The sequence below is a fragment of the Mixophyes fleayi genome, chromosome 4 (genome assembly GCF_038048845.1).
Source record: "Mixophyes fleayi isolate aMixFle1 chromosome 4, aMixFle1.hap1, whole genome shotgun sequence".
In the NCBI taxonomy this organism is placed as follows: domain Eukaryota; kingdom Metazoa; phylum Chordata; class Amphibia; order Anura; family Limnodynastidae; genus Mixophyes; species Mixophyes fleayi.
In genome coordinates this window covers 190,657,468-190,673,012 of record NC_134405.1, presented here as the reverse complement: position 1 = coordinate 190,673,012, position 15,545 = coordinate 190,657,468, and the positions used below count along the sequence as shown (strand labels likewise).

Below are 15,545 nucleotides of genomic sequence, written 5' to 3'. Positions count from 1 at the left end.
CATTGAGCTTGGGCTTCCTCAGCTGAGTACACATAATGGTAGACAAATTCCTAGTCCGGTGTACAGATAAAGATCTACTAATAAAATCCATTAAATTAAATTTACTTCTTTTGTAGTATATTGTTAGTAACCAAGCTTCACACTTGAAGTATGTGGTGTGGGATTGCCAAGTGCTATTTGCTGAATGGATGAACCAAACTGAAGTGAGCTCACTGTTTCACCAAGATCTTTTATGTCTGGACTGATGTTCACAAAAACACATGACTGAAAACAATTAAAAAAAAGAAATTAGTATAGATATAGATGAGTGTAAAACAAAAGATTAAAATAAACTTTGATATCTGTGCTTGAGCGTTAAAGCACACTACCACCTTGGGGAAGATCAGGATCAGTTAGACTCGCAACAGAAGAAAAGGATCTGTGTGACATTGCAGCTTTTTAATTGGTCCTCCCACTCACATCCTCATTCTGCAGTTATTTTAAATTGGTGAACAAAAAATGTTACTCACTTTGATGGTAGTATAGCAAGTCCGTTAAGATTGTTTGTTTGTTTTTTTTATAATAAAAAAACAATCCTAGTAAAAATCCCCTATGCTATTTAGGTTTGGTTAATATCTGAAGTAGGTAAAATACAGTATATTTAAATTATTAATAATTGTATCAATAATAGGTGAGAATGAAAAATATTTAAACACATTAAAAATTAAATGGGACCCATGTAACATTGTATGAGGAATATAATCTAACAAAATAAATATTGTTTGTTTATTTGGTTTTCGATTTAAACAGTAAACCCACTCTATAGGTATTTGTGAAAGCTACAAATAGTCGACTGTGCGGTAACCTGGGACATCTGCCTTTGTGTTCTCTTTAAAAATACACTATTTGCTATTTCAGAGGCATTGAAGTTTTTATATGAAGTGGTGTTATTAGAGTTGCTGATGGATATGTCAGTAGTGATAATTGTACCATGCTAGGAAGTTATATTCTCCCAGCAGTCGCAATGAAGGTTATAAAAATCAAGTTAGTTGTGAATAGCTCTAATACCTCAAAACCAGTGGTGGCTATTGCTGTGCTTCCTGATAGCAGGTTTTCCCTAGGATCTGCCATCTTGTGATACGTATTTGCGCTGCAGACCAGTGATCTTCACCTCTCGTACTCTCGCTAGCCTTCATTCTATCGCCACACTTCTGCCCTGCACACATGAAGCTAGTGCAGACTCCAAGAGGGGAGTCTGTCTTCCAGATTTTAAAAGAGCATGTAAGTGTGTTGCAAGAGGGTTGAATATGTGTAGGCTGGTGGGAGCATTGATGTTATGGGGGGGGGGGGGGGGAGTGTATTACCGTATTTCCCCATGTATAGGACGCTCCACTGTATAAGACGCACCTATATAAATCATGTGAAAAAATTGAGGATAAACATTATTCTCAATTTTTTCACAGAGTATTTGTGCAGCTTATACAGAGGAGAGACAACGCTATAGTGAATTCTGACTTGCCCGGTCAGATGATTCCTCTGTCCGGTAAAGTCTTCTGTCTTCTCTCTGTCTGATTCTGATGCTGGAAACCCGATTAAGGTCCTCTCTGCGATGTCCGGATGTCCTTTCAGGACCTTGACAATCCTTTCAGGACCTCAAGGTCCTGAAAGAATGCCTTTCAGGACCTTGTCAAGGTTCTGAAAGGACATCCGGACATCACAGAGAGGACCTTAATCGGGTTTCCAGCATCAGGATCAGACAGAGAGAAAGCAGAAGACTTTACCGAACAGAGGAGTCATCTGACAGGGTAAGTGCTACTACCCCTGTATAAGACGCACCCAGTTATTAGACCCAAAACTTTGGGGAAAAAGGTGCGTCTTATACATGGGGAAATACGGTAATTTAATGTGGGGGCTATAAATGTAATGTTGGGGATTACCAGGGGAACATCAATGCTATGAACATGATATTTGGGCTTTTGAAGGGAAATAGGCCAATGTATCAAATGTGGGTAGTATTAATTTAACGATGGGGCTGGTTGGGGAGAGGAAGCTCTATTTATTTTTTAAATTTATTCTTTATATCAAAATAGGCAAAATATACCATAAAATATAGAATCTAAGCTCTAGTGTATTCAGCCCATATTTTGTACAAAATGCATAGCAAAGGGAAAAATATCTAAAATAAACGGGTAGATTAAGAACAAATTTACAAAAACATAACAAATAGAATAGTACATAATTGATTAATAGATATCCTATGAGGAAAGAGGGTGAAGGAAGAGAATGGGATAGGGAGAGGGTCTCCAGCTCATGGAGTGCACTTCAGGCTACAAGCAGAGTCCTATAACTCATGAAGGTCTCCAAATAGCAGTAGTAATAGAGAAGGTAGTAAGTAATAAATTCCGTTGAAGGGTCTATTTTTGTGGGGCAGGTGACAAAGTGTGGGTATAGTATGTGTTTGAGTCTTTGAATTCTATCCTACGCAGCCATGTGGAAGCAAATTCCAGGTACCTCTCTGTTTCCACAAGAGTAATGTCATCTACTGATGGATACAAATCGATCTGCCTAAACCGACTTGAACAGCAAATGGGGAGGGGGGGCTGAGGAATACCGCCAAATGTTTTCATGATTGAATTATTGTATGTGGAGATGGGAATATTTGACAGCTTGAATAGACAGAAGCCAGGGTCAACCACTACCTTGCCAACTAATAGTTTTATGTCAATAAATAGTTATCTTGGTGCATTTCCACCAAATATTAAATGGAGTGTTGATGGTGGAATTACATCTCCAACATAGTGGTCACAGGGTACGAGAAATGTTGTTTAGGATATCAGGGCATCTAGATAATACCTTAAACTGTGTTTCAATCACCAAGACACTTTTTGAGCCGGCATGTGTAAGCCTATAAAGTTTTGTCCACAAGATCGGGTTAAGAAGCTCAGCCAGACCTCTCTCCCAAACTTCTATGAATCAGGATTTATGTTTCAATATATACTCTAAAATGAATTTATAAATAATTGAAAAGTTTCAGACACAAAGTAAGTGTGCAAAGCATCGCAAGAGGAGATAACTGTCTCTTACTGGCTGCCACCTTACCTAGCTTCGTAAGGAAATATCTAAAATGAATGTATCACAAAACCTCTGTGGGTGGAAGAGAAACTGCTCCTGAAGCTTGGTTGTAATCCAGGAGGGACGCCAGTGCAATAAGAAAGAAATATTCTTACATTCTAAATTTGCTGGAGTCTTCTCCAGCAAATTTGGTCCAATCATAGGATGAACCACTTTGTTAATTTCGGAAGCCATGGCAGTGAGTTTATTTTTCCATGTCTACCCATTGTTTGTCAGTATCCCTTCTGGTCCAGTCTAAGATTTCTGAGTATTGTCACCTGATAATAACTTATCAGGGCAGGGCTTAAAAGGGCAGCTGTAAACCACACTGATATTTGTACCTATAAAAATCATGCTTGAATCTTGATCTTCTGCCCTATCATCATCATTTATTTATATAGTGGCACTAATTCCGCAGCGCTGTACAGAGAACTTAGTCCCTGCCCCAATAGAGCTTACAGTCTAAATTCCCTAACACACACCACACACAGACAGACTAGGGTCAATTTTTCATAGCAGCCAACCGGTATTAACCTACCTATATGTTTTGGATTGTGGGAGGAAACCAGAGCACTCGGATGAAACCCACACAAACACAGGGAGAACATACAAACTCCACGCCCTAACTAAGACATTTGAGCAGTATGTCTTGCTTCACACAGTTCATAAGTTGAGTGCACCCATCAGTGGTGCACACAGAATTGCAGATGTGTTTGAAAGAGAATCGAACAGGTTGGGTTGGTGGCCTGGCACGAAAACAGTGGTGACCAAGTCGCTGTTTTTTACCTAAATGTGTGTCTCAGCTGCAGTGGCTCCGGTGCACCGGCAAGGGGGGAGGTGATGTCTAATGACCATACGGAACAGTGGTGCCTTCACCTACAACCCCCAACAAGCTGCTCCCAATCTTATTCTCTGCTGTGTTCTCTGCACATGGCACGCCAGAGGAGGAGGAAGTGCAGTGTGTGCTTCCCCTATATCCGCGCTGCAGAGTCTGCAGGCTCCAGTTTTAAATGTATGTGGGGAGGTTTTATGACCATGTACGGGGTGTTTGGGGTGGTCTGATGGGCATGTAATTTGGATGTGGGGAGGTCTGATGGATATGTAGGGAATGTATGGGGAGGATTGATGTGCATATAGAGAGGTCTGATGGGCATGTAAGGGGCATGTAGAGATGTCTGAAGGTCATGGCTCTTTGTGGAATCTATAGATGGTTTCTGACTGGTTGGCCAATCCTGGTCAAAAGAGAGAGCCACATTGTATCATGCTGCCAGCAGTGGGGTTATGCGGTAACATATGTATGTCCTTGTTTTATGCCAATTTACACCACCTACCTATAATTTGGCCCTGCCTACAATATGAAGCCCAAAAATCATTTCTAGGACCACTTTGAGTTACCAATCTGCCCCTGCTCACAACCAAGTGTTTTTCAATCACTGGCTGAACAGAGCTTCAGCTCCTATGACCAAAAAAATATCCAAGACACCATGTTTATCAATTAAACATGAGGCACCCCATGTATTGAATAAAAAAAAGGGAAGCTATGGTAATGATGCCTTTCAATGTGTACTGCTGAGAAATGTATTTTCCAATTACAATTATTTGACACATTGCAAGTTATTCTAGTATCAATGTGCATTTTTTTAAAATTCTAGTGTTGGCAACCATATCCTTGTCACTTGTCATTATTGCACAAGGACGATATTTAATGACAGTAAATAGGTTCAAGGGTCATGTGATTTACAGCTAAAGTGCCATTAATATGCAATGCATTTAAAAACAAATTAAGCAACTCCCAGTTGCAGTTGTGATTCCTTTTTGTTAAACACCAAAACTGCACGAAAACTACACAACAGCAATGAGGGGAAAATGGTTGTCATGTGTTTTGAAACGCTTGAGAAGTGGTAAAATACACAAAAGTGTAAAACATTTCATTTAGATCTATAATTTTCATACTGTAAAGGCTCTAGCTAACAATAAAATTTAAGGGAATAGGAAATACTATAAATTGAAAATGGACACTTGTAAATCAACAGGGCTTAGTTTACTGTATCCCAGTGCTGCAATGTTTGACAGATAATTGGAGCAATGAGACTGGCTACCCAACTTGATGTGAGTGTGATCACTGAGTTAAATTGCCCAAAATCAACCACCTGGTATACTTTGGAAGACCTTGAATTAAAGGAAGACAAGTTCTGCTGCTGGAAACTTAGTCCTAGCTCATATCACATTTAAATAAAACAGTATGTCAGTTAACTCTGAACACAGGGTCAAAGACTGTCTTATTGCAACAGTGTAGTATTGGTCACACAATGTACTCCACTCATGTATGAGCTTTTATTACTCAAAACTTCAACTCATCTGAAATAAGTCATTGTAACTTTAATATTTTGGAAATCTACCAAGAATAAATTATAGAAGGATTTCTATTAGAATTTGTAGAACTATATGGCAACTTACTGTGTGTAAATACAAAGGGTGATATATTTTTAATACTTTACCTTGGCTTGGCCACTGAGTGAGGGTTGCAGGAGATGGGTAAGTTTAGAGTTCCTATAGGGCACATGCAGGGAGTTTTTCTTTAATGCTGTGAAAACCTGTCAACAAGTGAATAACTCAAGTCAATTGCATGAATTTGTTTTGTCTTATAATCAACATAAAGGGAAAATACACATGCCTACATGTTTTAAATTGCCTTATGCATAAAAAAGGTATGTCCAGTGGTCTCACTAACGCTGTGTTTCCCAATGCTTGTCCTCAAGCACCACCCAACAATCTAGGTTTTAAGGATATCCACTCATGTACAGGTGACTTAATTAGTGTCTTGGTCATTTTGCTTTAAATACCTGTGCTTGAGCAGGGCTACCAATAAAATCTGCACTGTTAGGGCTTGAGGACAGGAGTTGGGAACCACTGCAGTTAAGTCATCTTAGTCTACTTTTGTAAATTTTGAAGATGAAACTCCTATTCTACCTCTAATCCTTGCTTAGATACATTCTCTAGTAGGCGGTATCTATCTAGTACCTTTTTGTGAAGATGCTCTATCACAACTGTTTCACATACCTAACATTGTGTTTGAAATGACTAGCACAAATAGATTTTCATGCTAGTCAGCTCAAATAGCTGATATTGGATCTTCGGATGCTATTTATTTGAAAATAAAACTGTCAATCCTGATGTTTTATAAAGAAACAATTATATGTCCAAATTATGATAATTACATATTTAAATCTAGTGTGTAAAATTATACATAAAGTGCTGCCTGTTTAATACACAGGCCAAAACTACTGGCACTGTAGCAAAGGTGGCTTAATTATGTTCATTGTTTGTTTAATGCCTCTTATTTTGATTTAGCTAGATAGTAAAAACTGGTGTATGTGTGTATATATATATATATATATCTCTGTACCACCTTTATTAACGAAGATAATTTCATTACATGTAAGTTTGATATAACCACAATATCTTAGTGTGTATACTGCCAGATTGGGCTTTCTTTGTCACCTCTCAGTGAGAGGTAGACGTTTGGCTTTATAAGAAGCAGTGCTGATGATGTAAGGAAACTAGTCTCTGTTGTTTTTTTGAGCATTACATTTTCATCCTATACTTACGACAACAGTGAATAAGAATTTGATATAATACAATGGGCATTTTTATTTTTCGGATCCTTGACAATTTTTATCTTTTATGTGTAAATTATGTCCCATCACCTGATGCTTGAACTTGGGGATCTATTACAGCACCATTTTTTATTTAAATGGCAGTTTATCAAGACTGCCCTCTTTCCCTGTTGTTTTTCCTCTATATGACAATGCCACCTTATTTTATTTTTGTTGGTGCAGAGGATGTGTGCTTGATGACGATGCAACCTTTAATCAGTGTCCTCAGCATCACCAAGATTTTATTAAAATTCTCAACATTTTTGCTACTAGCAATAAACTATAGAAAGTACTCTCTCATATATATTTTTTTATGCAATGGTCCATTCACTAAGGGCTACCACTGTCTTTAAATGGCTATAACTTTAGTACATATTTCATGGTTTAGGGTTTGAGCAAAAAAGGAAACCACCTTCTATTTTACACTGGTGCAAGGTTGAATCTCTCTATCTTCCATTTAGAGGTTTGTTGATATTTCCTGGCCAATTAGTGTAACATGCCCCTTTGGCTCTCCTTTCCCCTTACACATCCCCTGAGCAAGCTTGTTACTAAAATCCATCTTTTTACATCCAATTGTTAATAACATGTTTTAAGTTCATATTGGCTTTCTTTATGTTGTTCACTTATATTATATTATTGTTGTTTAGCTTTGTAACTGGATCACTTATAAATAACTTATGGTATAAATTAATTTAAAGGAAATACCGCAGGGCGCTTATTTATATAATTGCAAATGTACTTATTTTTTATATTGTATGTGTTTTGGTAAAGAAAATGTCTTTATTTCTGAGACCAGGGGAGAAAATTTGTTTTGTTTTAACTTTGCCAGAGGAAATGCATTATTTCTGAAGTGGAATTCTCAAGTGGAGGAAATGTGTATTCTGTAATTGTCTGAAGAAGGGACCCATGTTAATCTTATGTTAATTAGACCTTTTGACAGGTGATGTCCAAACACACCTGGAGGCACAGGATGGTTTAATTAGACTTGCTGTTAGATTTCCTCTGTGTCTAAAACTAGATGCAGGAAATCACAGCAAGTTTTAGGATATCACAGAAAACTGTATATATTGTTGACTTTGCATTGCATGTAAACATGCATCCTGATACTAAAAATAACTGTGACCTCAGGAGACTGGCTTACCCTGTGAGACTGTGTCCAAAACAGTATAAAAAAAAAGCACTGTTTTGTATTGAAAATTTTTCTTGTTTCATCTGACCTGCTCACTGGTACCTTCAACCAGTGTGAGCAAATAAATATCACTTGCTTCAAGGACCCGCTTGAAAACTTGTGGCCTACAGATTAGACCCAACTCTTATCCGTTCCCGGCTGTTCTGAGATTTGGACCCAGCTTTCCGGTACAACTGTTCTGCCCACTACCCAGCAGCTCTAGCCAGTGTGATAAGCTGGGGGGATCCATCCACAGCAACCCTGATCCATAGGTTAGGTCAGGGGTACCAGCCCAGGTACACCAGTAACGGGGTACACTAGCAGAGTTACCTAGAAGAAACCCGGTACTGGATGCCGGTAAGAAGTCCAGTGGTGGCAGCATTTGTAGGCCCCTCCTACTGCGCTTAGAGGGCGCATTTGGAATACCGAAAAGGAGCGGTGGCAAAGCCCAGACGGTTTGCAGCAACAGCAGACAGGGTGGCATAGGAGGTCCATCCTGTCAAAAGCTTCTAATATTATTTTTCTACAAGTACCATTTTTGCCTTGTTTTAGAAAAAAATATATATTCTTGGTGCTTAAAGTATTCACAACGATGTAGCAACTTTTGGTAAATGAGTGTACAGACCTGTATACGCCAGTATAAGCCTATTCAGACTAGTACAAAATATTTGAAATGGAGCTAAACTGAAAATGTGTTTTTCTTCAATAGTGTAAAAATGTAAGGAATTTTTTGCATCGGAGAACCAGTGTGGAATCTTATATTGTAGATGAATTCAAAGTTTCTAAATCTGCACAACTATTCAGTGTCTGATACAGGACTTGCACTGAGCAGAGACCTTTATTCCCATACACGACTCAATATAAATCTTTTATTGTAATCAGTTGATAGATTCATTAAGTGTCTTCACTTCTTGTTTTCTATCTCATACAACAGCCTGGCAGCAGTGTTTCTGCCATAGATTGTCTATCTTCACTGAAGTGTTGAAACAATCAAAGCTGTTAAATGCTTTGTGACAAGAAGAGCTGCAACTGGGATATTCCAGAGATAAAACATGTATGTGATTAATGCAAGTGAATTGATTCTTAAGACATACTGTAAAATAAAGCATTGGGAGTGAGCAATGTACAGCATATTTGATCTGCTGTCATGTCTGCTATGAACCCGATTAAAATATACAATTTAGCTTTTTATAATTCATCTGAGATTTTTTGGCAAGTATAAAAAATAACATTAGTTGTCCATTGTGCAATATAAAATATCCTTCATTAGTGATAAAATATGTACTGATTATATACTCAAGGGGAGACGAAAGCATGGAATAAAGGCCTGCGTACAACTGTTCTAGTGAAGTTTCTCTTCACTGCTGATTTGTTTTATGCTATGAGAATTACCTTTTGTGTAGGTGCAAGCAGCTGGACTTGTGACTAGATGGCACTATTTGTTAATGTAAAAGTACAATTTGCAGACATCATGTTCCATAAGTATAAGATACATAGGAGTACATTGATTTTAATAATTTTGGTCTTCCCGAAACAGGAAATGTTTTTGTTTTGCCACTCTCGCCTCTCAAATTTTATGTAGGATAGGGTGGAAAATGTAATTAAAAAGATGGAACATATGTTTAGTAATGATCACCCCTAAGTACCTAATGTGTGTTGGGTGCCAAGTGAAAGCGAAGGCATGCTTAAGTCCATAAAAACTTTAGGGGGTGTAGTGAGGTTAGGCACAACCAATTGCAAATAGCTTATTTTAAAATTAGAAAGTTCTCTAAGATTTTGAAATGACAATTACTGGATTGGTAACTACCGTCAACAAGTTGCCAGCAAAAAGTGCCAATTTGTGATTCGTATCACCCACTTGGTCACCCAAAATGGGAAAGTGTTTTTAACATCAGGAAGAAGGCAGGAAGATAGAAAGTGCCATCTCTCCCCTTAGGTAACAGCAGAGATTTGCCTCCTGGTATTAGGTCTCCGCTTCAGAGGTGGTGCCATGGGTTAGCTTGCAGTTTTCAGCTATGTTTTCTATCAAAGTAGAACAATAATTCACAAGATCAAGTTCAGCTTATTTTTCCCACAAAGAAAGCAAGACGAGATCTCCCATGGCGGTCAGCAGACAGTTCTCTGGAAGAGTGCAAGTCTTTTGCATAGCACAGATACACTGTGATCATGACGGATGCCAGTAGTCACAGGTGCGAATCCACTTGCGAGTATCTATTAGCACAAGGTGAGTGGCTAGAATAGATGATTACCTTGTCCTCAAAGATAAGGGAAATTAAGGCAACACACACACAGAGCTTGTATTCACTTCCAGAAACACATTTTAGACTGCTATGTCTTGATACACTCACATGACCAGACGGCGGTGTCCTATATAAACCATCAAGGGGACACAAGGAGTTAAACTGTAATGGACAGAAAACAACCTGGCAGATTTGGAAGCATATAGAGAGAGCAGCAACCACATGAAAACTTTTCAGGTACTATTTATGAAGCGTTTGCACATTGCGAATGCTAGTTATAACTAATATTACTTTTCATAATCCAAATAGCAACTCCAGAGAGGTAATAAATGAGCCAGAAAGATGGTCCCCACCTCAAGGAACAATGACCAGAGGAAGCAACCAATGGGGTGTCGAGATCTTGGGAGGTCCTGACCCATCGACCTATGAATGGCGACCTTAATACTGTAACTGTGTATCTTTGTGATGTCGCTGCTTATTATCTTTTTATGACTGTACAGTTCATCTCTGGCATTGGAAACCAGAGCGGTCTGATATAAGCTTGTGTCTGGGCTGACTGCACAAGCTTATGCATGCAATACTTTAGCTGTAATCTGTTTTGTGACTAAAACTTTTGTGCTTTGGAACCACAGCCATCACATCGGACAATCTTTATTTCATACCATACATACGGACGTACTGCATCAATGTAAGGTTTATACATACTTGCATGTGTAGGAAGGGCAACTATGGACCTATCTGAACTGTCTTTTACATATTTCTTACATGTCTAATAGAATATAAATATTATTTATACTGCAAGTCTCGGGCAGGCACCTTTACCTCTGGGTTGGATAAAGTTTCCTTGGGGGAATGATTTTTCAGCCCTCCCTCCCCATAAATATAAGGTGTTAAATTTTCCAAGGTGCAATGTGTTATGGATACTCAGTGAAAATAGAATATGTGGAGTAAAACAACAATATTTATTAGCGCAATAATCAAGCCCTTAAAAACATACATAAATTAAGGTATGGACCAGTATGGTGGATTAAGGCTTCCAACAAAATATAAGAAAAATATAAAGATATATGAGTCCCCTGGTTTGTTTCAGACGGGCAGCATTATGACACTGGGCATATAAATAAAACAAGGTAATGAAAGCTAAGCTCTTGGGAACTGATGAATACTCATGGCAATGTATTGTGTGCCTAATCTTTGAATTTTTGTAGCATGGGTGCAGGCCACATTCATCTCAGCATCCTCATTTATTTATATTGTGACAGCAAATTAGGTAGAGCTTTGCAATTGGATTTCTAGTTGTCTAAATATCTACTGAGGCCTCTGTTTATCTAACGACATTGGATTTTTACTGTATCTTCACTTATCATATTGCTGTTAGGAACCCCTCCAGCCGGCACAACACAACCCGGAATCTACTCTGCCAATCAGGTGTTCACTGGAGCCCCTGATGGTGGGGACAGACTGGGCCGCAGACTGACAGAGGGTCGTGAAGTGTGTACCGGCTGGGGAGAACCCAGGCAAGCGGAGTGAGGTCCACGCAGAGGTCAAGGGCCGGCAGCAGACAATGGTATCGGTAATTAAGCTGAGGTCAGGCAGATAGCAGAAACGGTAAACAGGCCAGAGATCAGGGTCACAGGATACATAAGCGAAGTCCAATTCAAAGCCAAAGGTCATACACGGGAAATCTGCGGTATCAGAATACAGGAACAGGAACAAGCAGGTCAGCAGACTGGAGCACAGAAGCTATAACCGGCAGTGAGGCTGCAGACCTCACGGCCTTAAATACTAGTGGCCACCAATCAGAGCCTAGCTCTGAATCACACACACAGCCCCCTGCCTGATTAATGTAAGAGGCATTAATCAGCCCACAGGCTTGTTACATCAAGCCACAGGAAGTTTTACCTTCTGCGCATGCGCGCCCGGCTTCCTCTGTTGCCGGGACGCAGCGCAGGGCACAGAGCTTCCGACCGTTGCCTTGGCAACGGTCGGCCAGGATCCGGAAGTGACGCCCCGGTCGTCAAGGTGACGGCCGGGACGCCAGAGGGGGCCAGAAGCGAGCCGCGGCGGCTGTGAGTACCGCCACGGCTCGTGACAGTACCCCCCCCCCTTGAGGAGGGGTTAAGGAACCCAGACATCCAGGTTTCCTTGGAAATTTTTTGAAAAACTTCAATTGCTTAGAGGCATGGAGTTGTCTCCGCGGAACCCAAGACCGCTCTTCTAACCCGCAGTTCCTCTACTGTACCAGGAAGTGCACCTGCCCTTGCACTCTTTTGGAATCCATGATCCTTTGGACCACATATCTCCGTGGTACATTCAAATTTCTCCCAGGCACACTTGGAGATTGGCTCGGATACCGTACAGGCTTCAACAATGAACAATGAAATGTGTTGGGGATCCTTAACGAAACCGGAATTTTTAATCTGAACGCTATGGAATTAACTTTCTTGATAATGGAGAATGGTCCAATGAACTTAGGGCCTAACTTTTTGCAAGGCTGTCTGAGCCTGATATTTTTTGTAGAGAGCCATACCTTCTGACCCACCTTGAAAGAGCAGATGGTACGGCGGCGGTCAGAATTTTTTTTTTGCAGCAAATGAAGCTCGTCTCAAAGATGAGTGTACCTTCGTCCAGATAAGTCTGAGGTCCGTGGCAGTGGAGCAGATCTCCTGGATACCAGCAGATTTGAGTGAGTATAAGGAGTTGGATCTGGGGTGAAAGCCATAATTGCAAAAAAACGGAGAGACTGGTGGATGAATGACATGAGTTATTACAAGCAAATTCCGCCCAGGGTAACAAGGAGGACCAGTTATCATGGAATTCTGATGTGTAGCATCTTAAAAATTGCTCTAAGGCCTGGTTAACCCTTTCCGTTTGCCCGTTTGACTGAGGGTGGTATGCGGATGACAAACTGATTTTAATTCCAAGCATGGTACAGAAGGATTTCCAGAATTGTGCAATGAATTGTGAGCCACGATCAGAAACGATATCAGAAGGAAGTCCATGGAGACGGAAAATATGTTGTATGAAGAGAATGGCTAGATCTCGTGCAGTGGGAAGACGGGTTAGTGGAATGAAATGTGCCATTTTGCTGAAGCGGTCTACCACGACCCAAATGGTATTGTGTCCCGCAGAAGGTGGTAAATCAACGATGAAGTCCATGGACAAATGTGTCCAAGGTTTTGCAGGAGCTGCCAACGGAACCAACTGACCTACCGGGTGAGTCCTGGGAACTTTGTTCCTGGCACAGACTTCACAAGACAGGACGTGAGTCTTGACGTCAGCAGACAATAATGGCCACCATACAGTTTGGGAAAGGATTTCTAATGTCTTAAACTCCCGGATGTCCAGCAGACTGACTATTGTGTGCTTCGGTAAGGACTGCCTTTCTTAAATGAACAGGAACAAACAAGCATCCTACCGGAGTATTGTCAGGAGCCAATCTCTGGAACCTTTGTAAGGTACAGCTCAAATCTTGAGTTAATCCGGCGTGAATCGTAGACACAGGAACAATAGGTTCTGGGCTAGTGACCGGAGCATGATGTGCCAGGAAACTTCTGGACAGGGCGTCCGCTTGAATATTTTTAGAACCAGGACGATAGGTGATAATAAAGTTAAACCGAGTGAAGAACAGCGACCAATGAGCCTGTCGGGGGTTCAGACGTTTGGCTGACTGTATATACTGCAGATTTTTATGATCCGTTATGACGGAGATCTGGTGTGCAGCGCCTTCCAACCAGTGTCGCCATTTCTCAAAGGCCCATTTAATTGCCAACAATTCTCGGTTTCCCACATCATATTTGGTTTCCGCTGAGGAGAACTGACGGGAAAAAAAGGTACATGGATGCAAGCGGTGGGTCTGAGGATCTTTTTGTGACAAGATGGCTCCAGCACCAACATCAGAGGCATCTACCTCAAGAATAAACGGTACCTTAGGGTCCGGGTGTCTGAGGACTTGAGCGGACACAAAAGCTTTCTTCAGGGTTTTGAATGCAGTTATTGCCTGTTGTGACCAAACAGCTGGATCTCCTCCTTTGCGGGTCAAGGTGACGATAGGAGCCACGATGTCAGCGAAACCGCCAATAAATCTGTAATAATTAGCGAATCCCAGGAATCTCTGGACAGCCTTGAGGTTATTGGGTTGTACCCAATCCAGGTTTGCCTGGACCTTGGTTGGGTCCATGGAGAAACCTTCTGAGGAGATTATATAGCCCAAGAAGGATACCTTCTGAACCTCGAACTCGCATTTCTCGAGTTTAGCGTAGAGGTGATGTTCCCGTAGTTTCTGTAAGACTTGTCTGACATGACCTTGGTGCACAGACAATGATTTGGAATATATGAGAATGTCATCTAAGTAGACAACAACAAAGTGTCCCAGGAACTCGCGTAACACCTCATTAATCAAATCCTGGAATACAGCAGGAGCATTACTAAGGCCAAACGGCATGACCAGATATTCGTAGTGGCCCGAGAGTGTGTTGAATGCCGTCTTCCACTCATCACCTGCTCTAATACGTATGAGATTATAGGCACCACGAAGATCAATTTTTGTGATGACTGTTGCCCCTCTCAGTTGATCAAAAAGTACGGAGATGAGGGGAAGGGGATAGGTGTTCTTAACCGTAATAAGGCTCAGTCCTCGATAATCGATACAGGGTCTGAGTCCGCCGTCCTTCTTGGACACAAAGAAGCACCCTGCTCCTACTGGGGACTTGGATGGCCTGATGAAGCCTTTCGCCAAGTTTTCATCAATATACTCTTGCATGGATTTGGTCTCAGGACCGGAGAGAGAGTACAAGCGTCCCTTAGGTAATTTAGAGCCCGGAATGAGCTCAATTGCACAGTCGAAGTCCCAGTGCGGTAGTAGTGTCAGCAGCATTTTTAGAGAAAACAACGCAGTAGTCATGATACTGTGAAGGGAGTTGCTCTGGAGTAGACTGAACCATACGCAGGGGTAGTGTCAAGCAAGACTGTGTACAATGAGGGCTCCACTGGATAATTTCTCCTTTTACCCAATCCATGACGGGGTTATGACGGAATAGCCAGGGGTGGCCCAGAATTAAAGGAACTGCTGGACATTCGATAAGACGGAAGACTATGGATTCCGAATGGAGAGCGCCAATGTTCAACTGTAGTGATGGGGTCTCCCAAGTAATCTTGCCGCCTGACAACGGACTACTGTCTAAACCACATAACGTAATGGCAGATTGGAGTTTAATCCGCGGAATCCCAGCAGATCGGGCAAACTCGATGTCAAGGAAGTTGCCAGCAGCTCCACTGTCGATGAAAGCCGATAGTTTCACAGAACGGGCACTGAAGGTGAGCTGTGCAGGAATCAAAACAGCATTTTTCGGGGAAACAATCTGCAGACCTAGGTGAACTCTCCCCTAGGCA

At 41.0% G+C, this 15,545-nt stretch overlaps 1 protein-coding gene across 1 annotated transcript in view; it reads right to left on the bottom strand.

The window, feature by feature from the left end:
* LOC142150784 (uncharacterized) overlaps positions 1-15,545 on the bottom strand; it is a 42,885-nt gene continuing 27,340 nt past the window's right edge. Inside the window, exons 8-9 of the mRNA XM_075205972.1 lie at positions 5,589-5,684; positions 1-264 (exon numbers count right to left, since the gene is read on the bottom strand). Coding sequence (XP_075062073.1) covers positions 124-264; positions 5,589-5,684 — 237 coding nt within the window. The 3' untranslated portion in view covers positions 1-123. The remainder of the gene's footprint in view (positions 265-5,588; positions 5,685-15,545) is intronic.